The sequence below is a fragment of the Emys orbicularis genome, chromosome 4 (assembly GCF_028017835.1).
Source record: "Emys orbicularis isolate rEmyOrb1 chromosome 4, rEmyOrb1.hap1, whole genome shotgun sequence".
Lineage (NCBI taxonomy): Eukaryota > Metazoa > Chordata > Testudines > Emydidae > Emys > Emys orbicularis.
In genome coordinates, this window is record NC_088686.1 from 32,533,617 (window position 1) to 32,561,510 (window position 27,894).

The 27,894-nt window shown below is 41.5% G+C and overlaps 1 protein-coding gene across 1 annotated transcript in view; it reads left to right on the top strand.

Moving 5' to 3' along the window:
* The window catches only part of RPS6KA5 (ribosomal protein S6 kinase A5), a 167,990-nt gene that overhangs the window by 43,237 nt on the left and 96,859 nt on the right, over positions 1-27,894 (top strand). Inside the window, exons 3-5 of the mRNA XM_065404223.1 lie at positions 10,189-10,407; positions 12,913-12,975; positions 22,257-22,372. Of these exons, the coding sequence (XP_065260295.1) occupies positions 10,189-10,407; positions 12,913-12,975; positions 22,257-22,372 (398 nt within the window). The remainder of the gene's footprint in view (positions 1-10,188; positions 10,408-12,912; positions 12,976-22,256; positions 22,373-27,894) is intronic.

The following is a 27,894-nucleotide window of genomic DNA, read 5'->3' on the forward strand; positions in this document are numbered from 1 at the left end:
TTTCACAGAAGTATCATTGGTGGCTATGTCTGTTTTGTCATGCAAGCAGAATACCACTACTTTTTAAGAAGATAAATGAAAGCACTCAGTATTGGATTTTGGATTTTATTATGGTAGGGGGAGCTTTGCGTGTGTGTGCATGCATGCACTCTTTTAAAAACATTTAGCGCTAGAGAAAGACGGTGGGTTGATATTTCAAGAGACAAAATTCCCTCTCTGTACTTAGAAAATGTACAGCAAGAGTAATAGCAGTATATGCTTCCTCTCACTGTTTTTGCCACTGTTCTTCAACACTAACTTGGAGGAACAAGGGTTGCAGTGTTAAGAAGGGATTTCATATCTGTGGCCGTTCAGTGATTGTGCTCTGTGGGATTGCCAAAGAATTCCAATTGTGAGAATAGATTTTAATGTGGTGGGCACTTAACTGCTGAGATCACTGAGTTCTCAGTTTAACGGAGATCACCAATTCCTTTTATATAAGCCATCAAATAATCCGGAGTAGGAGAGAGGACTCATGGTGACAGCAAAATTCCATATTGCATCTCTTGCTAATTAGTTGCAAATTCCATATTGCATCTCTTGCTAATTAGTTCAGATTTGGTAATCAGGCAAAAGCAGAGATTTCTCCTCAGAGAAATCAAAATGTCCTACATCCCTGTTTATGTCAAAATCAGAGGAGGAAGTGTAAATGGTAGAAAAATAAATTGGGGCAATGCCTTGTGCAGAAGCAGAGAAAGATCTCATGATGCTCCCTGCCCACATGGCGTGGGAAAACACCTCGCATACCAAGCATCTCAGAGCAGGTGGAAGAACATTCTCCAGAGAAAATTAACAATCCTAGTATCCGTGAGGAACATGGACAAATGTCAGAGGATACCCTTCCACATTCCTCTCATCTTGCTGTGGAGTTTCTGTAGCTAGATTTTCAAAGTTTCTAGGAAAAAAAAGGGGGGGGGGAATCCACTAAGATCTAAGGAGGTGCTAGCTGACTTCTTTTCCAGTGAAGATGGAGCCTTAGGAGGCTGTGATGCACAAATTTTAGATTTTAAGGTAGATGGAATTAGTGTGATCATCTAGTGTCTGACCTGAATAAAACAGGTCATAGGACTTCCCTGAATTATTTCCTGTTTGAACTAAAGCATATCTTTTAGAAAAGTATCCAACCTTCATTTTAAAGTTGCCAGTGATGGAGAATCCTCGATAATCCTTGGTAAATTGTTCCAATGGCTAATTACCTTCATTCTTAAAAATTTGTCTCTGATTCCTAGTCTGAACCTGTCTAGCTTTAAAGTCCAAACGTTGTATCTTGTTATATGTTTCCCTGCTAGATTGAAGAGCCCTTTCTTATTACATTTCTTTTCCCATGTAGGTACTTAAAAACTGTGATAAAGTCACAGTTAACCTTCCCTTTGTTAAACTAAGCGGTTTGAGCTCCTTATGTCTATTCCTATAAGGGAGGGGTTCCCAAACTTTTTCTCCTGACGCCCACCTGTGCAGTTACAATAGGCATTATGGCCCGCTATTAACACATTAATTTTGTTACATATGTATAAACTAACAATAAATAAACAAGGTACATGTTTACTTTTCATTTTAATGTAAATGATTGTAATAATAGAAATCCTTAGCAATATGCAGTCAAAGAAATGCTTCAAGATCTTTGAAACCAAGCAGTTTTAGTAAAACTACACTTTAAAAAAATGTGTTTAAACAGGGAAAACACAATTTGTATAAAACTGAACATAAGCAACGCAACAAAGTTAACAAAATTGTTAAGAAAAAAGTTATTTGATTTTAAAACAAAATAGTTGTCCAACTTTGAACACTATATTGTTTTCAGTTTTTAGTGTAAAATCTGAATTTCTGTTCTGGGTAAGTAAAGACCCAACCCTATTCTCTACTAATTAGAAAAGAGTCAAATACTTTATATTTTTATTTACAATAACTTACAGACCAGGAGTCTTCTTAATGGGATGGATGTGCCTGCTTCTCCTTGCACTGGTTTTCCAGCTGGTGATGTCTGTTAGTGAGGCTCAACCTGATCTCATTTTCAATTTTCAGCCTTTCAGCCAGCTCAGGGTGCAGGCAGGAGGTAATTAGGAGCTTTGTCCCCGGGGGAGTATAAGTCAGGGTGTAGGAAGAGGGGGTGGCTACAGCCTGTGTTAAGGCAAGGTGGTAGCTCAAAGTGCAGGCAGGGGCTGTGTCCGAAAGGGTGCTGCTGCTATGGGGCCCGGCCTTGCACTCGATCCCTCATTAACAGTGGGGGCAGCTCTGCTCCTTGTGGCTCTGTGAGTGCCGTGCTGTCCTGTACATTCACTGTGGCTGTGGACACTGAGGACTACAGTTACACTTGAGCCTGGCGGGTGCGGCATCCATTATTCAGCCCACATGGGGAAGCTGAGCTGGATGCACAGAGCATCTGGTGTTGCTGTGCTCCCTCTCCGCACCTCCAGGGAGCTCAGGGCTGGAGGGCGAGTGTTGATGCCAGGTGCTCACAGAGCACCTGGTATCGCTACTTGCCCCCACCCCCAAAATGCCACCCATGATGGCAGACCACACGGGACTGTGCACAGCCTACCTTTGGGCCGCGGCCTACAGTTTGGGAACCCTTGCCTATAAGGCATGCTTTCTCATCCTGTAATCTTTCTCGTGGCTCCCCTCTGAACTCTCTTCAATATATCAACATCCTTCTTGAATTGTGGACACAAGAACTGGACATAATATTCCAGTAGCTGTCAAGCCAGTGAAAAATACAGAGGTAATATCACCTCCCTACTGCTACTCAAATTTCCCCTGTTTATGCATCCAAGGATCACATTAGTCCTTTTTGCCACAGTGTCATGCTAGCCACCATAACCTCAGAGTCATTGCTTCCCAGGATAGAGTCCCCTACTCTGTAAATATGGCCTATGTTCTTTGTTCTTAAATGTATGGCTGTTGCATTAGGCAATATTAACTGCTCTGTATCAGTGACCTGTCCGCCTCATTATTTGACTCCCTCAGTCTTTTGTTATAGGCAAACTTTATCAGTTATGATTTTAAATTTTTTTCCCCAGGACACTGGTAAAAATGTTAAATCATGTTGGGCCGAGAATGAATCCCTGCAAAGGCACCACTAGAAATATGCCCACTTGATGATGATTCCCTGTTTACAGTTATAATTTGAGACCTTTCAGTTGACCAGTTTTTAAGCCATTTAATGTGTGCCATGTTGATTTTGTATCTTAATCAAAATGTTGTACAGCACCAAATCAAATGCCTTATAAAAGTCTATGTATATTATATCAACACGATTACCTTTATCAACCAAACTTGTAACATAATACAAATATTATTGTTATTTTGACTAGATCTATTTTCCATAAACCCATTTTGATTGGCATATTATATTACTCTCCTTTAATTCTTTATTAATCAAGTCCTATATCAGCCACTCCGTTATTTTGCCTGGGATCAGTGTCACGCTGACAGGACTATAATTACCCGAGTCATCCCATTTTTCCTTTTTAAATATTGGCACAATATTACATCTTCCAGTTCTCTGGAACTGCCCCGGTATTGCAACAGATTTTGGAAATCAACATTAACGGTTGAGTGTGCTCATTAGACAGCTCTTTTAAAACTCTTGGATGCAAGTTATCCAGTCCTGTCAGTTTAAAAATATCTCTCTTTAGGAGCTGCTGTTTAACATTTTCATGAGTTACCATTAGAATGGAAAGTATTTCCATCATCATCATCATCATCATCATAAATTCACTTTTTCCCAAGTATAGAACAGAATTACTTATTAAACATTTCTGCCCTTTCTCCATTATTACAGACAGTTCTACCATTTCCATCTAGTAATAGACTAATACCATTGTTAGAATTCTTTTTGTTCCTAATGTAGTTAACAAAAGTTCCTTCTTACTGTCCTTAACTCTGCTGGCCATAGATTTCTTCTTGTCTTTTTGCTTCTCATCAATTTTCTACAATTCCTAGCTTCTCATTTATATTCATGACTGTCAACATCTGTTGTCTTCCATATGTTATGTTTTTTTATAGTTACTTTCACTTCCCCTCTAAACCGGATTGCTTTTTGGGGGGGTTTATCTTGCTTTTTAAAAAAACAGCATAGCCTTCTTTCTTGATTGTGGATTTGTAGCTTTTGGGGGTCTTAAGAAAAGTTCGTAAACAGTCCCCAATTATCATTCACATTTTTTCTGTTTACATTCTTTCTCCCAACTGATTTGGCTCAGAATTGTTTTCAGCTTTGTGAAATTGCTGCTTTTAAAGCACCAAGTATTTGTTACTGGTTTGGACTTTGATCAAGACATGATTACTTGTACCTATGCTACCACTAATTTTTAGTTCTTCAAGGGAGTGTGCATGTCCATTTCACTTCAGGGGTATGTGTATTGTTGCCTGATTTTAGGAAGCTAATATTATTAATTTGGATAGTATTGATTATAGGCTTGCCAATTAATCTGATCAGAAGATAATAACGTTCTTGTCCCAGAATCAGGCTATACAGAGTTTGCAAGGATCCTTGGGATGTCTGACAGGACACTCACACTGAGACAAATGTAGCCTTAAAGACTTGTGTTGAGATAAATGGAATAATAATCAAATAGTAATCAAATGGTAAAATAATCAGAGTTACAAATGCAATAATATTGTTCTAGAGATACATGTGATGATATATACTATAAAGCTTTTGATTAATACACTCACATCCTTCCTTGATAACCTGGTGGTAAGAGACAAAGGACCAGCCTCGCCTCTGGCATGCCAAGAGAGTTCAGGTCCAGGTTCCTCAATTCTTGAGTGGGAGTGTAGAGCTTAGGAGAAGCTTAAGAGCCTCCTGCCAGAACCTCCACCCCATCCAACCGCCCCCTGCTCCCTGTCCCCTGACTGCCTCCCGGAATCCCGTGCCCCTTATCTAACCCCCCCTGCTCCCTGCCCCCTTACCATGCCACTCAGAGCAGCAGGAGCTTGCAGCCCGGCCGGAGCCAGCCATGTCGCCGAGCTGCCCGGGAGGAGCAGCGGGCCTGAGCAAGGCGGCACAGTGAGCTGAGGCTGCAGGGGAGGGGGGACAGCAGGGGGGGCGGGGCTTAGCCTCCCCGGCTGGGAGCTCAAGGGCTGGGCAGGACAGTGCCGTGGGCCAGATGTGGCCCGTGGGCCGTAGTTTGCCCACCTCTGCTCCAGACCTTTTGCACACTGCTCAATTTCTCTTTCATACACTTTATCCAGCAATTTGCCTGCGACATGTGCTCTGTTGGGTGGACTGTATCCTGGTCTTAATGACTGAACCATGTTAATGATTTGTGGGTTCTCAATCATACGGAAAGGAGAGTTCGTTGCATAAACAAACCAGGCCATTTTTTCATCAATTATCTTTTTGTAATCTGTTGGTTCTTATCACAAACTTATCTATGGTTATTTCTGGATGATGGAGATTTTTTTTCTTTTTGCTACAGGTGATATACTGTGGCTAAGTGACATACATGATGTGACCGAAACACTATCATTGGCAGATAACTCTGAAACTATAGAAAAGGATGGTGATCTTGAGGGAAGACTGAAAAAAATAGGTTGGTTTAGCCTGGAGAAGAGAAGACTGAGAGGGGACATAACAGTTTTCAAGTACATAAAAGGTTGTTACAAGGAGGAGGGAGAAAAAATTGTTCTCTTTGCTGCTTGTCCTAACCTCAGAGGATAATCAGCTTAAATTGCAGCAAGGGCAGTTTAGGTTGGACAGTAGGTGCAGATATTTCATGATAATCCGTGTGTGTTTGTGCTTCTCTTATGTTGGTGGATCCCCAGCCAAATGTTTCTGCCTCAGAAATAATTTCATTAAGATCCGTATTGAGATCTACACCATAGACTCTAAGGACAGAGTTTGGATCTTGATCATGAAATTGAACTTCAGAAAATATGACTAAAATATATTTCTGTACAATTAAAATAAATTGGATTGAAATCAGAGATTATCAAATGGTGAGACTCTGATGGTGAGCTTCATCTTTGTTAGGGAAGGAATTATAGGTCTACAGCCCTGATTCAAGGTAGTAGTTCCAATGGATTTTAGGAACCTGTGGTGGTAGAGAAAGGATTCTAATTTTAGTCAGTCTGGTGTACATCAGGAATAACTTCATTGATTTAAATGGTGTTACTCTGGATTTACACTGCTGTAACTCAGATCAGAATTCGGCCCAGTGTCTTCAATCTTATGTCTGCCTCTGTCTGGTTACTAAAGAATCAGGTTTATTCGCCAATGAATCTTTATATTGATGTTTGTTTAACATGACATAAGTGCAATTTGGAAACCATTTCTAAAATTTATATATACTTATCAGCTAACTTTTTTATAAGATGCATTCATAATCATAATTGCTGCTATTCCTATTTTTACTGCATGCATTAATTTATAGGAAATGCATTAACATATCTTGTAATAAGGCGTGCTTCAGTTAAGTAGACTATAAAATTTATAGGTTTTCAATCTTAACTTTCAATTTGAAGTAACTTTTTATTAGTCTGTTTACAATGAATGTGGAGTATTAAATTAACTTCTATTTAATAGTTAGGATGCGCTTTTCAAAAGGGTCTAATGTAGTTACGTTTCTTACTCTCATTGAAAATCAATAAGAGTTGGGAGCCTGACTCTTTTTGGACCTTTAGAAAATCTCATTCTTTTTTCACACCTCGCTTCTCAAAGCTCTGTTATTCTTATGTCTAAGGAGACTTTGATGGAACACTTTAACTGTGGGTGATATTGATGGATTCTATATTGAGGAGAACTGTTCAGAAATTAACAGGCAAGAAGTCAATATGCCTCTGGCCTGGGAAGCAGGTCATATATGTTTTTATTTATTACCAATACTTTCTCGATTGCCTCTTTAGTATCTTAAGCAGCAGAGAGAGAGAGACCATATTGAAAAAAACATTTGTAACATTGAAAACACTGGTAAAATACATTACACATAAAATGGTGTTAAAAGAAAATTGCTAGGGCTGCTAAGTCAAGCACTCAAGCTTTAGGAAATGCCAAAATTAAGGTTGCCTGTGCAACCTTAATTCATCTCCTTTGTGTATATGCATTATGATGAAGTCTTTAATTTCCTGATCACATATTATTTTTTTCCACAGTACTGCTGCGTCATTCAGTGCACAGGCCTATTTGTTTCCCTGGTTAGTGATTGATTCCTCTCCATCCATTAAACCAGAAGGGCCGCCTTCTCTTCACATGGGAAGAGGTAGAAAAAAACAGGGGAAGCACCTAAATTCGGGTGACAACAAATGGAAAAAGACAGGAATGGGAATGAGGGTCACAGGTTTAAAATCAGATTCCGGAATGGGGGACAGAGCAGAGAAGCCCGAACAATGCCCACTGCTCCCTGAAAGAGTCCAGGGAGATAGTGGATGCTGCCTACAGGTACTCTGCCTGGAGACATGAATGGATGAGTGTGCAAAAATGACCCCACAGGTCACAAGGACCCCCTCTTCCCCATTTAACCCCCTCTGCCTTGATTGATATTTGGCTAGCACCAGGAAGAGGTTGATGAGGAGGTCTCATGACTTTGTGGGGTAACGAAGGGAGAGTGTATAAGTGAAAAGATGCAGGGAAAACTGCATCCAGAGCCTCAACAAAAATTTCTGATGAGGAGGAAAAGGGGCTGCAATCTGGTACACTGCAAATATGCATGTGCCAGGGTGTGTCTCTTACCACAGGAAAAACAAGGGTTAGGGCATCAAAAAACTGTCAGTGATACACCTGTGCTCATGGCTCCATGAAGGAGCTGCCATCTTATAACCCTGGCGTGCCATGGACCCAAGGTGAAATACTGGCTGGCCCACCGGGGTTCCTTGCCCTCCCTGGAGTGTGAAAATATCCATGCCCCTGAGCGTCATAGTTGACCCTGGTGTAGAGACAGGTAGGTTGACAGAAGAATGCTTCCATTGACATGGCTACCGTTACTGAATGAGGTGGTGTTCCTACAGTGATGGAAAAATCCCTTTTGTCACTCTAGGCTGCATCTACAATATGTGGTTATGCCAACATAGCCATGGTGCTGTAGCTATGCCACTAGAGTCCCCGTAGTGTGGACGTGGCCTAAACCAAATTTTTCAGAGGTGGTCACTAACTGTGTACAGCTCATTTTCTGCATACCTGTACCCTGTGGTTTGATTTACAGAAGTGCTGAGCTCACAGGACTCATAGTAATAAATGAGGCAGGGGTCCTGTGGAAAAAAACAGCATGTGATCTTGTAATTAAAGTTTGTATTATAATGCATATGCAACCTTAATACTGGTATTTCCTAAGTTCGGAATCCTTGACTTTGCAATAGTAACAATGTTCTTTTAACATAGGTTTTATGTGTGTATGTAATTTCCTAGGTTTTTAAAAAAGCAAACTGAACAAATAAATTCTGTCATGTGTCATCAAATTGATACCTTCCTGCTTCATCAGTTGTGTTGGAACTTTTAGATTCACGACACAGACCTCTGTCACCTGAGATAAATGGAGTAACTGAAGGCAATAGCAGGTTGTCATCCTCTATGTAGACAAGCACTAGAGAGGGATGAGACCCACTTGCCAGTGAGCAAGGTGGATAAAAAAAAATCTATTTAAAAACATCAGATTTTTATATTTATATTAAATGCACTTTCTTTCTTAAAAAATAAACCTATTTAAGATTGAAATTATGACCTAAATTTAATATAATCTATTAAAATTATTTAAATTAAATAATATTCAAATAGTATTTGTTTGCTACCAAAGTTTTAGAGAGTTAAGCCACTGAACCTGGTGCAAGTCCCTAGCTGAGCACCTGGAGCCTGAGTTTGTTGAAGTGCTAAAACCCACTTTTGACAGCAGTAGCCTCTTGTGCAGGGGCAGATTGAATGAATTAGTCAAATAGAATATTTTCTTTATTTCAGTTTAAGTTGAGAAATCAATTGGGAGTTGAAAAAACAGGAAAGTTTGTTTTCCCCTACCAATCTATGAATAAAAAAGAAGTGTGAGAGGATGAGATCTAGTAGCTCTAAAATCTTGAAGGACATGGAGACAATCAATTCAGTTCACTAAATATAGATCATACTTCGTTTGTTTAATAAATCAGTTTTAAATGCAAAACATGTTTTGATAAATTTACTTTTATTCCCCTTATGTATCCAGCTCATTCAAAGTAGTTTTATTTAACTAATGAAAACATTTAAAAATGTTTGTGTGCATTTTTAATGATTCCAGTTTCTATCCAGATGTAGCTTGACACAAATCACAAGTAAAAAAACCCTTAATCATCTAATAAATGTAATTCACAGTTTTCTAACATAATGAAAAAGAATAAAAGTTAAGAATCTGTATAAATATATGTTGAGCTATATACTTTAATAAATGTGTATAGATACAGTATATCCTCTTGGTTAGCAAAAAGTACCAAATTTAGTGTAATGGATATATTCTGATGGAAATCAACATATTCAAATCTTGGTTGGCAATGAGAAACAACTTTTCCTTAGAAAAATAACTAAAAAACACAAATGCAAAACAAAATTAAAATCCATTTAGATGAAAATTGGAATTCAACTAAAATTGCACAAAACCATCATTTCAAATATGTTTTTCAGTAGTTAAATAAAAATACCTGTTCAAAGAAAAGGTTGACAGAATCTTTTACTGTAGGCAGAACAATGTATTTATTCCCTAGCCTTGTTCTCTGAAAAAGCTGAACCATTTTGACTGAAATGTTCAAAAATATCTAGCCTGAGACAGGCACCTGACTTGGAAAATTTAGGTTAAAGTTTGGCAAAGTTATTAGCCAATGAAAACAAGTGTTATAATGCGACGTGTGGGGCAACCTTCCTAGGTTGTGCTACCCAGTCCCACCCATGAGGGTTTGACTATTCTCTCTGATATACTTGTTTTCTGCTGGTATAATTCCATTGATTTTAAAGGAATTATATAAGAGAAGGTAGAATCTGTCTCAAAGCATGTTTGCATTTATACAGTTTTTAATGTAGAAATGAAGAAACCTATTAAAGTGCTTTGCAAGAAACAGCACTGAAAACTGTGTGTGTGCTTTTTTTTAAAACATATTTTTGTAGAACATATGTATATGTGACCATATGATTAATTTAATCTCTTGCTATTTCTCTTTGATTAATTGTACAGCTCAATTTCCCTTCTTCCCTTTTTTTTTAAGCTTATGGAAAAGTATTTCTAGTGAGGAAAATAAGTGGTCATGATAATGGAAAGCTGTATGCCATGAAAGTATTGAAAAAAGCAACAATAATTCAAAAAGCCAAAACAACAGAGCACACAAGGACAGAACGACAAGTACTGGAACATATTAGGCAATCACCATTTTTGGTCACATTGCACTATGCTTTCCAGACAGACACAAAACTTCATCTCATTTTAGGTAAGTGGTTGTCATGATTGAAGTTGATTATTAATTTTTATTTATTATTATTTCGTAGAATATCAGGGTTGGAAGGGACATATTTCCCCCCCCCCCTTTTGTTGAGTTCCCTTATATGGCCTGATCCAGTATGTGAAGTCTGAGCACACTAACCAGATTGGGTCCCAAAGGTGACTTAGGTAGAGGAATGCCTATCTTACCCTGGTTTCAGAGTAGCAGCCGTGTTAGTCTGTATCCGCAAAAATAACAGGAGTACTTGTGGCCCACGAAAGCTTATGCTCTAATAAATTTGTTAGTCTCTAAGGTGCCACAAGTACTCCTGTTATTTTTATCTTACCCTGGTTTGTGCATTGCAGTGGGGTTTAGGCACCCAGAACCTGGTGCAGGGCAACAGTCTGCATGCACACAGTCGGAAACATGGGTGTCGAGGGAACTTTTACCACATTTAGGCACCAAGTGAGTTTAGGTGCCTATAAGGTTTGGCAGCAGCTAAATAGGGTTTTGTGAATCTCACTGGGGCCTGATTCTTGGATTTAGGTGCCTAAAGAGGCAGTTAGGCACCTAAAGCTTTTGTGAAGCTAGCACTTGTTTGTTGTGTTTCAGCGTCAGTACTCTGCTCATATATGTTTTGTTTTTGTTTATGTTTTTATCAATGACTCCCTTGTGTCATAATTCTGTATGGCTATGAGAAACCTGAGAAGATGGACAAATAATGGAAATACATTTTCTTGAACTTTTAGGGAATTTTGACTCACTTCTTGATTTGACTACGATTGAATTTCATCTGTTTGCTTTTCGAAAAAATTTCAAGCAAACTGTTTTTGCTTCTTTGAATATTTGGGAAGGAACTCTTATTTATGTGAATATGATATAATCATATGAATGAACATATTCACTTTGGAAATGTTCCTCACGTCCTCACTCTCAAACATGCAAAGATAGTACACCATATTTGTGTACTGTCTTTGCATATTTGGGAGTGAGGATGTGAGGAAGCAGGGAGTATCTTTAAATCGCTGACTTTATTGTGAGCTGTGAATAAAAGAGAAAGGGAAACCAGGGTTAAGGAGGATGTTCAAATAGCAGAAAGGCTGCTTGTTGAGAGACGCTGCACATGTTCCAGCTTAACTACATGGAATAAGGTGTCTGCAGTGTGGTCAGACATTTTCACAATATTTAAAAAAGAAAATTAGGAATCCTACGATGGAATTTAAAGAACACGATTAAAGGTATAACACACAAGAATTCTCTGAAGTATATTAGAAGCAGGAATCTTACAAGAATTGGTGGGTCTATTGGACCACCAGAGGAGGCAAACAGAAAAGGGTGCTATAAAGGAAGCAATTAAAGAAGATAAAGACATTGCTGAAAAGCTAAATGATTTCTTTGCATCAGGCTTCATGACATAGGATTTTGGGGAGAAATCTAGTGTGGACCAACTCTTTTCTGATTTCAAAAAAAAGATTAAGTACTGTCAGGGACTGAGATGTCAAAAGAAAAAAAAGTTGCGTTTACCAATCAGGCCCCGATGGTGCATACCCAAAAGTTCTGAAAGAATTAAGTGATGAGTTGCTTGCAAAAATATGGAGTCTCTCTTTTAAAATCAGCTATTAAACCAGAGGGATAAAGGGTAGCAAATATTGCCTGTAGTTAAAGAAGACTTATTGGTGATCTGGAATTTCAAGCCTGTAACCCTTACTTCTGTACTGGGTAAATTGATTGAAGCAGTAATGAAAAATAGAATAATAGAACACCTAACAGATCATGATACAAATAGGGTTGAACCAGCAAGGTTTCTGAAGAGGATGATGGTGCCTTGCTGATCTATTACAAATATTATATGTATCAATAAAAGAGTGGCTAAATAAAAACTCATTGAGAGTTTATTTTGGGTGAAACGTCATTTAAGTCCTTTGAAAAAATTTACCCTTAGACTTTCAAAAAGGCCTTTGTCAAAGTCCCTCACAAGGGTATGAGAATAAAATATTGTCATACATCAGAAACTGTCCAAGAGAAACAAAGACTAGAAATAAATGGGCAAATTTAATGATCACAGAACGGTAAGAGCAGGGTGCCAGAAGGTTCAGTACTACGGTGTTTCCCAGCCGGTGTGCCATCAGGTATGAACAGGTGTGCCATGGAATTTTGGAAAAGTCACTTGTGAGGAGAAAAAAATTCTCATTTATTTTAATTAGTGTCATAACCAATGGCATTTTGTGCTGGTACTCTTCGGGTGTTCGTGTGTGAGACAAGCTTTACACACAGTGTGATCAAATGACCTTGCTGTTTGCGTGGTATCATGTGGTAGCCATGTTTTCTTATCAACTGTTAAGTTACAGTGGTGAATTTTAAATTGAAGACTCGAAAATGGAGAAATATTTGAAGAAAAGAGAGTCTGGCACCTCCACATCTGTTTTCAGTGATGAAGCTGAACATGAACATAAAGTCAAAGTTGTGAGCCAGCGCTATTGTGAGAGCATTTGCAATTTGGATTTTTGTTTACAGGTGAACCATCTTGCTCTCTTCATCAGTATTATGTGTGGAGCAAAAGTCATGCAAGTTTGCCAAGTAAGTTAAAATGACACCTTACAAGCAAACATCTATCCTTTGCCAACAAGGGCCTTTTTTTTTTTTTGAGCATTTGAAGGATCAAAATGAAAAACAAGTGCAAATGATGAAAGGCTGTGTCACAATTTCTGATAAACCATTGGAAGCAAGCTGCTTGGTTGCTGAGCATGTAGCGAAGGCGAAAAAGCCGCATACAGTCGCAGAAACATTAGCATGCCAAGAAATGGTGAGAGTAATGTTAGGTGCAAATGCAGTCAATGAAATTGCAAAAGTTCCCCTTTCAGATAATATAAGTCACCGCATTGGTGAGATCAGCTGATGTTGAAACTGTACTCTGAGGAAAAAAATTAGATCAAGTGGAAAATTTGCGCTGTAGCTTGATGAATCAGCAGATATCAGTCGTCCTGCTCAACTCTTATCTAACATCAGGCACGTTGATGGAAATAGTATAAAAGATTTTTTTTTATTTTTCAGACACCTGCCAGGTCACATGCCTGGAGAGGAACCTTGAGGAGGGAGAATTGCAATGGAAAAATTGTCTTAGTGTTTGCACAGACAGGACTGCCCCCATGACTGGCAAAGTGAAGGGGTTTGTAAACAAGGCTAAAGAACAAAACCCAGATGTGCTGGTGACCCACTTTTTCCTGCATCGTGAAGCTCTTATGGCCAAAACACTGCCAGAAGAACTTTCCTTAGTGTTAGATGGAGCAGTAAAGATAGTCAACTTAATAAAATCATGGTTCTTAAAATGTTGCCTTTTCTCACTGTTGTGTGAAGAAATGAGATCAGAACACCAGAGTTTACTTTTGCACACAGAAATACACTGGCTTTTCCATGGAAAAGTTCTCTTATGTTTTTATGAACTGAGAGAAGAGTTAAAAATTTCTTAGCTTTGGAGGAATCAGCATACACAGACTTAATTGTTGGTGTGGCATGGTGTGTAAAACATACTTACCTGGCTGATATATTTCACCACCTCAATGAACTGAGCAGGAAAATGCAAGGTAGAAATGAGAATCGTGTCTCCTTCATGGATAAACTGCATGGGTTTAGATCTAAGTTAGCCCTCTGACGTGAAAAAACTAGCAAGACTCAATAGAAATGTTCCCTTTGAAAACGTGGCAGATCCTACTGTTAGTATTTTGGTAAATGTCATTTCTGAGCATTTAAATAGTCTGGAAGAAAAATTGAGCTTATATTTTCTGTCAACCTATATAGAAGATTTCGACTGGTTCTGGGATCCTTGGCTTTCCTCTGCAATGGAAAGTGCTAAGAATCTTACAATAATGACTCAAGAGCAACTTGATGAATTAAAGGATGGGACCCCCTTTTAAAATTAAATTTGGTGACATGCCTTTGGACTTATTCTGGTTGACAGTGGCAAACGAATATGCAGTAATCTCAGACCATGCTATTTCCATTTTGTTGCCATTTTCAACCACATACCTGTGCAAGTTATGTTTCTTCAAGCCTGACTTACATCAAAACCAAACAAAGAGAGCATCTGAGATTGGTGGAGTAAGAGCTCTGAGTTGCACTCTCAATATTTCCTGCCAGGAAGGACTCTGCATATCAAGGCAAGCTCAAATTTCTCATTAAAAGTATGTTTTGTTATAATAATTGTAATGCAGGGCAGGAGTGCGCCGCACAAATCTTTTACTGAGGTAATTGTGCCTTAGACTGGAAAAGGTTGGGAAACACTGCTGTACTAAAATGGGTGGTGTTTAATATAGTAATGATCTGAGAAAGGGGGTGATAGTAAGAATAAAAATTTCAGGTTAGTCAAGACAAGAAAAGACAGAGAAAAATCAGAGGGACCTACACAAGCTCAGAGAATGGGCAACATTATGGCAGATGAAATTCAATGTTGATAAGTACAAAGTTATTCATATTGGAGGGAGTAGTCTGAACTACTCATGCACCTTACAGAATTCTATATTAATTTTATCAACTTGGGGAAAAGACTGGTCATCATTGCTGATAACTCACTGAAGATCTCTGCTCAATGTACAGCAGAAGTCTAAGAAGCAAACAAAATGTTAAAATGCATAATGAATAATGTGAAAAATATTACAATGGCCTTCAATAAATCAGAGGTGAACACAGTGACCTGGAATATTGTTTTTAGTTTTGTTCACGGTATCTCAGAAAGTATATATAAATAGCGAGGGTTTGGAGACTGGTGACAAGAATGGTTAGAGGCAAGGGAAAATCTTTCCTATACAGAGAGATCGAAAAGATTAGGATTATATTATGCGTTACGTTCTAGAAGAGGTGAGTAAGAATGGACATGGTGAAGATGCCAAAACAATAAATGGTATAGAGTAAATAGATTGAGTAGATTTATTCATATACCATTATGATGTAGGAGCAAGAGGACTTCCAATGAAATTGAAAGGTGGCAAATTCAAAACTAATCATGAACAATACTTTTTCACACAATCTATACTAGTTTGTGGAATTCATTGCCAGAATATTGTGGCCTGGAGTTGAGCAACATACAAAAAGTGATTAGATACTTATATGGATAACAAGACTATACAGATTGGTTGATAGTAAATATTTAAAAAATGGAAGGACTATAGACCCCTCATCCTTCATGGCTTAAAAAGACAATTTTCTAATTACTGGGTTTTTTTTTAATTACCCTGTGCCTAATTCTGGTGCTGGCTGCTGCTAGTAACAGGCTTAGGTCCGGCCAAGCCCACTTGACTCCTGCAGACAGAGAGAGGAAGATCAATGCCACTTGGAGAAAGAGTCCCCTCCCCACTCCCTTTCTCTTACTGTTAGGATGACCAATTACTATGGTGCTGATGGCTGGTTATCAATTCCATCTATGGGAAAAGACGGCTGTGTATGTTCAGGATTTGCCAGATGACAACAGAAGGCTGGTAAATGCTATTTTGATAGGAGAACAGAATGTTGTGAAGCATGCTCAGGCCTTCGTTTGATGCTTTGGACTCTTCTGTCAGAGCATTGGCATCTGCAGTTGCATTAAGGAGTCAGAACTAGCCTTGTTCCTCGTCACTGGCTATGGATACTAGAATTAAAGTGGAAGATCTTCCCTTTAAAGGGGATGGTCTTTTCAGCAACAAGACTGATGAACTATTTAAAAAATAAAATTGAAAGATACTAGCTCCATCACTAGGTCTTTATCCCCTGGTCAGAAGGAGGCCTTCTTACCCATTCTTTTCGCTATCAGAGACAGTTTTAGCCTTGTTAGTCTACTTATTTTTCCTTAAATGAGAGATGTCAGCAACAGCATCTGCAAGCTTAGTCTTTTTTCAGAGCCAGCACAAAAAAAGAGGTCTTTCAGATCCAGACCTAAGACAAAACAGCCTGCTCCCTCCTTTTGAACACAAGTTCTCAGATTTGATGTGAGGATTGAGAATCATGAGCCAATAAGTGAGGATCTGTCCTTCTTTTATGAACAATTGGAGGCTTATTACATCGGACAAGTGGGCCATAGAAATTGTTAAAAAAAAAAAAAGGCTATGCCATTCATTTTGAAAACTTACCTCCTTTCAGTTACCTCTATTCTTCCTTTTTTCAGGGGACTTACTCACGAGGCTATTATACTTTCAGAAATACAGAAACTGCTCCTGATAGGGGCTCTTGAGGAGGTACCCAAACATCTGTAGGGGTTGGGAGCTTTATCCAGGATATTTCTTGGCACAGAAAAAAGATGAGGGTTTTTGTACCATTCTAGATTTAAGAAAATTGAGCAGATAAATTCTGTCTTCACATGTGAACCCTAACCCCCCTAATTCTTCGAGTGATTGCTCATGTGTATTTCACAATAGGTGTGCGTGCTCGCCACGTGCACCGGTGCTGGAAGTTTTTCCCCTAGCAGTACCCGTAGGGGAGCGCCCCTAGTGACTCCTAGAGTGGCGCCTCCATGGCGCAGTATAAGGGATGCTGCATGCTCCCCCACCCTCAGTTCCTTCTTGTCGCCAGTGAAGGTGCTTCGGGACTGCTCTGCTCCAGCTTTGCTGCAGCTCTCCTCCAGAACTCTTGTTCATTCAGTGTAGTAGTACCTGTAGTTAAGTAGTTTGATTAGTTTAGTTTAGTGCGCCCGGGCTGGGGCATGCCCCGTGCCCTGGGTTTTTAAGTCGTGCGACACTTGTAGGTAACCGATGCCAATGAGTGATCCGCACGCGGATTGTTTACGCTGTTTGGGTGAAACCCATCTCAGCGATTGCTGCAGGATTTGCAAGTTGTTCAAGCCTCAGAGCAAGAGAGAGAGAGAGACATTCGGCTCCAGGCCATCCTGATGGAGTCAGTGTTGAACCCGACTCCGGCGCACTGCTCCGAGTCAGCACTGGGTACTGCGGTGTCAGTGTGCTGCGACCCTCCAGTGCCATCTACCAGTTGGCACCGCTCCCCATCCGCGGGGCACACCAAGAAGGCTAAGAAGAGGCCTTCTCCGCCGCGGCCCTGGAGCAAGATTGGGGGGAGAGGCTAGACCCATGTTGGGCAGTCCTCGGTCCCCATCGGCCTCTAGGCTTCCGACTCAGGTTGAGCGGAATAGCCCGGCCCATTCGGAGCAGGCTTCCCCAGATGTCCGGATGCCCTCCACACCAGAGGCCCTGCAATCAGCCCGGGACATTATGTCCATGCCGGTACCAGGAGCATCGCCAATGTTGACTCCGTGGTCCAGAGGCAAGCCGCCGCTGGGATCTCCGCAGTTGCCCCCGACTCGGTACTGGTCATGGTCGAGGGAATGTTCCCGACTCCGTTCGCTGCTCAGCGACCGTCCCATGCATAGTCCTCGTGGGTCACTGTCGACCCCCACCAGGGTTGTCTGGCTGGGTTCCGATTGACAGAGACTCCAGGCACCGCTCTGCCTCGAGGAGCGGACACAGAGGGGACCGAGGCAGATGACACCGAAGGTCCTCGTCTCCGAAGGGCTATCGTAGCCAGTCGTGACACGAATGTCGACGCCGTTCCCGTTCATTGTCTCGCTCCAAGACCCTGCCACTGCACCGCTCCCGCAACCCTGGGCATCGATCACCGCTGTTGTGGATCCACCCGCCAGAGCCGATCGCGGAGCAGCTGCTACTGGCGGTACTGTTCCTTTACGTCAGGATCACGGTCTCGTGGTCAGCACCGCTGCTCCTCCCAGTCCAGGGACAGTGGCAGGTCGTATGTCAGCCTGGCCTCCCTTCATAGTCGTCGATCGATGGGACAGGCCAGCCAGGGCGAACAGCCTGCGCCGCCGGTGCCACAGCAGGTGCAGTGGCACCAGGCCCCGTGGCTGGCACAGTGGTACCAGTGGGCACCGTGGCCCCTGACGCAGCCCCTTGTGGGGTTTCGCTCGGTGGCTGGAGCCTTGGAACGGCCATTGGCCTCCCTCTCCCGGCCTCCGAGGAAGGAGTCAGTGGGACGTGCATCTTCGGCGCCGTGCCCGGAGAGTGACCAAGTGATGGATCCTCCGGTGCCGGTGGACTCGCAAAGTATGGCACCTGCCTCCTCACCCTCCCCTGATGTGGCGATTACGGCCCCTCTGTCCTGCAGGAGGACTCTAAGGCCCACCAGGAACTATTGAAAAGGGTGGCATCAAACCTCAACCTTCAGGCAGAGGAGGTGGAGGAGCCCTCAGACTCCCTCTTTAATGTCCTGTCCGCCCCGGTACCGGGCAGGGTGGCCTTGTCACTCCACGAAGGGGTGGCAAAAATTTCAAATGCCTTGTGGCAAACCCCGGTCTCCTTGCCCCCCATCTCAAAGAGAGTGGAACACAAGTATTTTGTGCCCGCCAAGGGACACGAATACCTATACACCCACCCTGCCCCTAACTCCCTGGTGGTCAAGTCGGTCAACCACAGGGAGCGGCAGGGCCAACCAGCCCCTCCTCCGAAAAATAAAGACTCAAGGAGGCTGGATTCATTTGGGAGAAAAATTTATTCATCCTCGAGCTTCCAGTTATGGGTGGCAAACCATCAGGCTCTCCTGGGCCGGTATGAGTTCAATCTGTGGGACTCTCTGCCCAAATTCGAGGACTCCCTCCAGGAGCTTGACAGGAAGGAGTTCAAAGCTCTGGTGGAGGAAGGTACAGCAGCTGCCAAGGCAACCCTGCAGGCAGCGTTGGATGCGGTGGACACGGCTGTGCGGTTCATGGCCTCCGCGGTATCCGTGAGAAGGGTGTTGTGGCTCCTGCTGTCGGGGCTGTCCAGTGAGGCGCAGAACTCCTTGCAGGATGTCCCGTTTGACGGCAAAGCTCTGTTTGCAGAACAGACGGACATAAAACTGCATGGCCTGAAAGACTCCCGCACTACGCTTAAGACTCTTGGCCTCTATGTTCCGGCTCCGGCTAGACTTAAGTTTAAGCCGCAGCAGGCTCCCACCCAGGCCACCCACTCTAAATACGAGCCCCCTTATAAAAAGTCGTGGGACTATAAGAAACGCCTGTAGAGGCAGTCCCGGTCTGCCCCCCAGCCTGGGTCCTCGAAGGGCAAACAGTCAGGGAAATGACAGTTTTGACAGGATGCCTGGGGGTGACCTACCAGTTCAAATCAGGGAACCACCCACAATAAATCTTCCCTTCTCCAACCGGTTGTGTGCTTTTCTCCCAGAGTGGTTGTGGCTGACCTCGGAACAATGGGTCCTCAGCAACATCTCCCGGGGCTACACCCTCCAGTTTACCTCTACCCTGCCAACCACCCTCCGCCCCCGTCCTTCCTGGGGGACCCCTCTCACGAGGCTCTGCTTGAGCAGGAGATGGTGCAGCTCCTTGGCCTAGGAGCAGTGGAAGTGGTGCCAGTGGAGTTCAAAAGCAAGGGGTACCACTTCCGCTATTTCCTTATCCCGAAGGCCAAAGGGGGGGGGGGGGCTCAGGCCCATCTTGGACCTGCGAGGCCTGAACCAGTACATGGTGAAGCTCAAGTTCCGCCTGGTCTCCCTGGCCTCCATCATTCCCTCCCTGGATCCCCGGGATTGGTACGCCGCCCTCGATCTGCAGGACGCGTACTTCCACATCCCCATATTCGAGGGGCACAGGCGTTTCCTCCATTTCACGGTTGGACAGGAACACTCCAATTTGCGGTCCTCCCATTTGGCCTGTCCACTGCCCCCAGGATATTTACAAAGTGTATGTCTGTGGTGGCGCCTATCTCAGGTGCTGTGGGGTCCAGATCTTCCTCTATCTGGACGACTGGCTGGTCAAGGACAGCTCCCGGTTGCAGGTGCGGGATCACGTGGTGCTCCTTCTGTCCACATGCACCACTCTGGGCCTGTTGGTGAATGGCACCATGTCCACATTAGTCCTGGTACAGCGCATAGAGTTTATCGGGGCAGTCCTGGACGCCACGTCGGCCAGGGCATCCCTCCCACTGGACAGGTTCGAGACCCTGAAAGGGCTCATCGACACAGTCACAAGATTTCCAGTGACAACAGCCAGAGCCAACAGCTCTTGGGTCACATGTCGGCGTGCACATATGTGGTTCGCCACGCCAGACTCAAGATAATTTCAGATGCACCACACAATGGATGAGGAGTGCATTTGGGTCATTTTACAATTCAGGGCCACTGGGCTTCTCAGGAAAAGAGCTTGCTTTTAAATGTGTTGAAGTTAAGAGTCATTCGTTTGATCTTTCCTTCCTCAAGCAATGAATAATACAGCCACTATGTGTTACATCAACAAGCAAAGGGGTGCTGACTGTTCGCAGTTATGTGCTGAAGCAGTCATTATGGGACTCGTGCATTCTTCACAATGTCTGTCCAGTGGCCCTGCCTTTAGCAGGGGAGAGCAATGTGCTGGCAGAATGTCTCAGCAGGGACAGTTCTTAGATGCATAAAAAGAGTTCTAACCTATTATTTAAATAAATGATTTCCTAAAACGTAGTTTTATGTTGATTGTTTCTTTATGCTAAGAATCATATGGTCATAGTATGTTTGCTCACATATTTCCAGATAGGTTAAACAGTGTATCATTGAAAGTTACAAGTTAATGACAGTTTGTGTGCATTCTGTTGTAAGTTCTCATTCTGCTAGAGCATCTTTTGCTTGCTTTACACTAGGTCTGTCAAGCGATTAAAAAAATTAATCGCGATTAATTGCGTGATTAATCACACTGTTAATAATAGAATACCATTAATTTAAATATTTTTTGATGTTTTCTACATTTTCAAATATATTGAGTAATTATAACAGAATACAAAGTGTACAGTGCTCACTTTATATTTATTTTTTATTACAAATATTTGCACTGTAAAAAAACAAAAGAAATAGTATTTTCAATTCACCTAATATAAGAAGTGTAGTGTAATCTCTTTATCATGAAAGTTGAACTTACAAATGTAGAATTATGTACAAAAAATAACTGCATTCAAAAATAAAACAATGTAAAACTTTAGAGTCTACAAGTCCACTCAGTCCTATTTCTTGATCAGACAGTCGCTCAGACAAACAAGTTTGTTTACATTTGCAGGAGATAATGCTGCCCGCTTCTTGTTCGCAATGTCACCTGAAAGTGAGAATAGTTGTTCTCATGGCACTGTACTAGCTGGCGTGGCAAGATATTTACATGCCAGATGCGCTAAGGATTCATATATCCCTTCATGCTTCAACCACCATTCCAGAGGACATGCGTCCATGCTGATGATGAGTTCTGCTTGATAACAATCCAAAGCAGTGCAGACCAACTCATGTTCATTTTCATCATCTGAGTCAGATGCCACCAGCAGATTTTCTTTTTTGGTGGTTCGGGTTCTGTAGTGTCTGATCCAGTAGCATTCTCAGAGCACACCTAAACCCATGAGGAGGATGAGGAGGTGATGGTTTCTCAGGGAGCTGTACGCCTGTGGAGAACTCTGCTACTACACCTGTCCCTTCCCTTCCCAGTTTTGGAACACCACCTGCCCAAAATACCATCTTCTACGCCTTGGCAGTGCAAAGGGGGTGTGTGTGTGTGTGTGTGTGTGTGTGTGTGACTCTTTTTAAAAAGAAAATTCTTTGCAATTTGCCTTTCATACTTTTGAGATAAATAGGTTTTTGCTATTACTGAGCTGCTGTGTGAAAAGTCTACCTAAGGGAAACTTTAATTTTGGGCCTTCGATTTGAAACTTTATAAAGATTCTCATATTCCTTCCTCAAGGGATTTCAAGTGCTGTATATGTATGTATAAAAAGCTGTATACGTATATGTAAAATATTATTAAAATACAATAAAAGCATCTAGTTCAGAACATTTGTTATTTTTTCAAGAAATGGTAATATGTCAAAATAATTTTTAAAAAAGCTTTTAAAAGAAAGTGAAATTACTAGATTTTCTGTTTTAATTTATAGACTATATAAATGGAGGAGAACTTTTTACTCACCTTTCTCAAAGAGAGAGATTTACAGAAAATGACGTGCAGATATACATTGGAGAAATTGTACTGGCTCTTGAACACCTGCACAAGGTAAGACAGTTTTTTCCATCAATGCTTTCTTGTGAGTTACATCTTCATGATTATATAAAAAATAAAAAGGACTTAATTGTTTTTGTTTAAAAATATAGCGCATGATTATATACACCAATTTTAAATATTAATTATTTAATGAATTATAAATACATGTCCCTTTATTAGGTATTCATCTGTAGTATCTGTGCACAGATTAAGACTAGAGTCTACACTCTGTCTCTGGAGTCAGTATTTGTTATTTTGCCAATTGGTTGTTGCTTTCTGAATATCTCCATTTCCAATAGTATCTTCTTTTCACACATGAAATGTCATTGTGACTCTCATTTTCTTTCAGCATAAAGAACAGAGATGTCTGCAGTCAGTTTTTATAACTTTGTCCTTTCATTAAAATTATAGGTTAAAATTTTCAAATCTGAGGCCTAAAATTAGACACCTAGTTTCCTATTTAGGCACCTAAGAGAGGCATAATTTACAAAGATGTCCCATTGAATTTACTGGGATTTGCGAGTCATAGACTTTACGGCCAGAAGAGACCGCCAGATTGTTTAGTCTGACCTTGTGTATATCACAGGACACCAACACTACCCAGCACCTGCACACTAAACCCAACAACCAAAATTAGACCAAAGTATTACAGCCCACAGAAGACTAGACTGTTATGTGCCACAGGCAGAGAATGGAATGGAGAAAGGTGCACCAGTGCTTGAGGGCTCCGGAAAGTCAGGGAAATGAATAAGCAAGATATACCCAGATCATCCTGGCAAATAACCTGCACCCACATCTTGAAGAGGAAAGTGGGGGGAAAAAAACAAGATCACTGCCCATATGATCTGGGGGAAAAGTCCTTCCCCAACCCATATGTGGCAATCAGTGAGACCCTGAACATATGAGCAAGAATCAGCCAGCCACGCACCTGAGAGAGAGAATGTTTGGTGCCACCGCAGAGCCTTGTACCTCCCTGTCTAATGTCCCATCTTCAGCTGTGTCCATACTGATATTTCAGAGGAAAGAGATAAACAACCACCACCATCACCAAAAACCAGAATTCATTGTGGGGGAGGGAAATCCCTTCCTGATCCCTCCAGGTGTCTGGCTGAAACCCTGAAGCATAAGCTTTTAAGAACATATGGCATAAACCAGAAGTGAGACCCAGAGCTGATGAGCCCTGCCTCCTACCCATCGTAAGCTACCCCCTCATACAATCACACTCATAAATTTGTTTAGTTGTCTTAAAGTTAATTAAGTTGTTTACCCCTACGACTCCTATTGGGAGGCTATTCCAGAAACTCACCCCTCTGATGGTTGGAAACCACCTAATTTCCCATCCTGAATTTGTTCATGACCAGTTTATATCCATTTGCTCTTGTGCCAACATTGTCCTTGAGATTAAATAGTTTTTCACCCTCCCTTGTATTTACCATCTAATGTATTTATAAAGAGCTGTCATATCCCCTCTCAGCCTTCTTTTTGATAGACTAAACAAGCCAAACTCTTCAATCTCCTATCAAAAGATAGGCCCTCCATTCCTCTGGTCATCCTAGCAGCTCTTCTCTGCACCTGTTTCGGTTTAAATTAATCTTTCTTGAACACAGGTGACCAGAACTGTACACAGTATTCCAAATGAGGTCTTACCAGTACTTTGTATGATGGCATTAATTCTTCTCTATCTCTACTAGAAATGCCTTGCGTGAAACATACTAAGATCGGCTTTGCCTTTTTCACAACTGCATTTCACAGCTGAATTATGAAGTGGCTCATAGTTATATTGTGACTGACACTTGTAGTTAGGTCTCTCTTCTTTGTCACTTCAAGCTGATGAGGTGCCAGCAAAAATTCTTTAGATCCTAACTTCAACAATCTTGCACTTTCTGCTATTGAGTTTCATCCCATTTCTGCCACTCCAGTCTTCAAGAACATCCAGATCCCCGTGTATAATATTCCTGTTCTCCTCTGTATTAATAATGCCTCCCAACTTTGTATCATCAGCAAATTTCATTAGCATACTTCTACTTTTTGTGCCAAGGTCATGAATAAGATTGGTCTCAAGACTGATATTTGAGGAATTCCACAAGTAACCTCCTTTCAGTCTGATAATTCATCTTTCAGGATAACCTGTTGCTTTCTCCCATTTAGCCAGTTCCTTATCCACCTGACAATTCTTGTGCTGATCCCCATTTTCCCTAATTAAACTAATAATTTCCCATGTGATACCACATTAAATGATGTGTTGAAGTTCAAGTACTGTATATTAGATCTACTGCGTTTCCATTATCTAAAAAAATCAGTTATTTTTCTCAAAATAGTAAATCAGGTTAGTTTGGCATGATCTATGTTTGGTAAACCTGTGAGGCATTATATTCTCTTTACCATTTATTTCCGTTAATTTAATTATTCTTTTCTCCACAATTTGTTTTAAAGCCTGACATACTCCTAAGGTTAATTTAACAGGTCTGTAATTGTCCAAATCACGTTTAAAAAAAATATAAGTATGACATTAACTATTCTCCAGTCATATGGTACTCCCCCCGAATAGATAGATTTATGAAAAATCTTTGCTACTAGATTAGCAATCTCATGTGCCAGTTCTTTGTGTTCTGCGATGGAAATTATCCAGTCCCTTCTATTTGAGCGCATTAAGCTCTTCAGAGTTTTTTTTCCATCTCAGATGTGGTAATTTCCAGTTCTAGACCCTAATTTCCATCAGCCATGCTGCCTTCATGCACATGTTTCATATGATTATCCTTATTGAAAACCAAGGCAAAATATTCATTGTGGGGACTCAGAACTTCTAAAAATCAGGTCACTTTCATTTAGATTCTAAATATAAATTTAGGAGCCTCTGAATGAGCTCCCCCTTCAGCTCCTGGAAACCATGGCTGGTAAGCCCTCTTTGTGAACTAAGCAGCATGCTTAATTCCAGCAGGTACCTCAACCAGGTGTCTTTATTGCTGTTTATGCTGCAGATACATCACAACATAGCCACAGTTATGTAGAACCCCTTTCCTGCTCTCTGGCTTAGCCTTTTATATGGCTGGCTTTCTTCTGAGAGCTATCAAGCTGGTGAGCTAATTACCTTCATAAGGCTCCCTACAGGTGCAAGTTGAATTTTCTACTCTTCCAACCCCAAACTACCTAAGTCCCTCCTACTCTTAACTACACCTGGTGACCCGGGTGTTCTAAGTGACCAGTTAGCTTACAGCTACTAACAGTGCCCTGTCACAGAGCCTGGCTAGACAGCCAAGTTTGAAAATTTTGATATTAGTGAACAATATATATGTTCATGGTCTTCAGTAAAACAACCCACCTGCTCTTCCCAGCAGAGAGGCTATAATGAAAATGTTTGCACTTTCAGCTCCTTATTTTGGCTATGTGATAGAGAAGAGGCTAAGACTGTAGTTTTTTTGTACATGTAGAGTTTAGAGTCAGAGAGCTTGAGTCCAGAAGGGACCACCAGATCATCTAGTCTGCTCTCCTGTACATCACAGTCCACCACCACCCAACAACCAAAATTAGATCACAATGTTACAACCCAGAGAAGACTAGACTATTATGTGCCACAGGCAGAGGCTAGGAGAGACTGAGGTGCACCAGTGCTTTAGGCCCCTGCAATGGTTTGTAAGTGATTAAGCAAGCAAGTGACACACATACACACACTAGTAGTGATTTGGGGGGGGTTTCGACTTCCTTTGCAATCTGACCTGGTGGAAGATTCCCTCCCAGCCCCACATACGGCAATCAGTTAGACCCTGAGCATTTGAACAAGAATCAGCCAGCCCAAGTACCTGAGAGACAGTGTGCTCAGTGCCTCCTTGGGGCCCTGGCCTATCCTGCTTAATGTCCCATCTCCAGTCATGGTCATCTCTGATACTTCAGAAGAAGATTTAAAACAACAACAACAACAACAAAAACCCCAAACCTCCAAGAATACATTGGGGGAGAGGGGGAATCCCTTCCTGATCCCAAACAGGTGTCCTGCTGAAACTCTGAAGCATGAGCTTTAGGAACGTAAGGCATAGTAATACTAATAGTGCGGTCTCTGATGAATTGTTATTTTAATGATGCAAAGAGAGTGGAAATTTATGTGAGCAAAATTGCCGTGCAGCCTGCTGTAGCATAACTGGCTCCTGCATTGTGTTTATAGAATCTTACATAATCTGCAGAGACCAGCCAGGAACCTATAGGTGCTGGTGGTTCCATTATTAAGGTTGAATTCAGTTTTGCACTTAAAAGTAGGGATTCAGCCACTTTCTTATATATTAAGAATACAGTTTATACTCCCCTAAATTACAACACTTATTTAGTACAGAATATTGTTTCTGATAATCTACAAGTAAGTAATTTAATTAGTTTACAAGTTAAATTTATAATGGGTCCTTTAAGAATCTTAGCTTTGGGGTTTTTTGGGGTCCTGAATAGTCTTAATCATGGAGTAACATACTCTTGAAACCTCCCATATAGTTAAAATGTTGAAATCTCATGCATTGCCTACATTTGAAGAAATTTATGTAGGAGTAAGTCATTTCTTGTTGTTTGTTTTTTTTATAACTGAAAGATTTTTCTTCAGGAGAGGCTGAAAAACAATATTCTTCTCAGAGAATTCCATGAAGATCTGTGTCAGTTACCTTCTTAACTGCACCTGGAACCCCTTTCTAGTCTCTCCAAGTGCACAGCCCTCTCAGATGAGAGGCATCCTGCCTACACCTCTATCTGGGTGGAATCTCACACTTCTCTGACTTGCAGACCAGGGACCTGGTCTACTTCCCTTGTTCACTCAGCAGGCCCAATTTACTGAGCCCTGCAGGTCTTTCCTTCAGGGCTTTGACGAGCAGTTACTATACAGTGACCTTCTCAAAAACAATGTATTGCTTATCTTTAACAGTAGGAACACTGCTCTGCATAAGAGAGAGAGAGAATTTGAGCACACTAAACAGTCCAAATGCCTGTCTAGACTACCATTCCCCTGATAGTAGCCAGATAGCACAACTTAGACCCTCCCTCAGAATCTGTCTCTGTTTTGAACTGCTCCGTGTAAGCATCCCCGACAACTCACACCTCTTTCTCAGTAGAGAGTCACTTTAACTGTTCAGTGTCCTTTTGATCTTTAGGTTCCAGCCTTGGCAGAACAGCAATGTAACTCTTGGCTGGAGCCTGTAAGTGGAATATTTACAGTTAATTGCTCAGCCTTCTTGTGCTGTTTTTGTAACTTATTTGCACACATTGTCTAGTGTTCCTGACTGTTTTTTGAACAGCCTAGTATTAAAACGAACTAACCTATGTGTCCAGTTCCCATTAATCCAATATAGCTACTAAGTACCTATTTCATTCAACAATCATATAAAACATACAGTATTCATGGATTAATACAAATTAGCCCTATGTCCTTCACAATCCATCCTCTTTCAAAATGGGGGTTGCCATCTCTTACTATTCTCAGTGGGTGTGAAGGTGCGGGTTGCTATCAGAGAGATGCTCTCTTTCAAATGTTTACTGCCTGCCATTGTTTCCATTGAGGGTGAAGC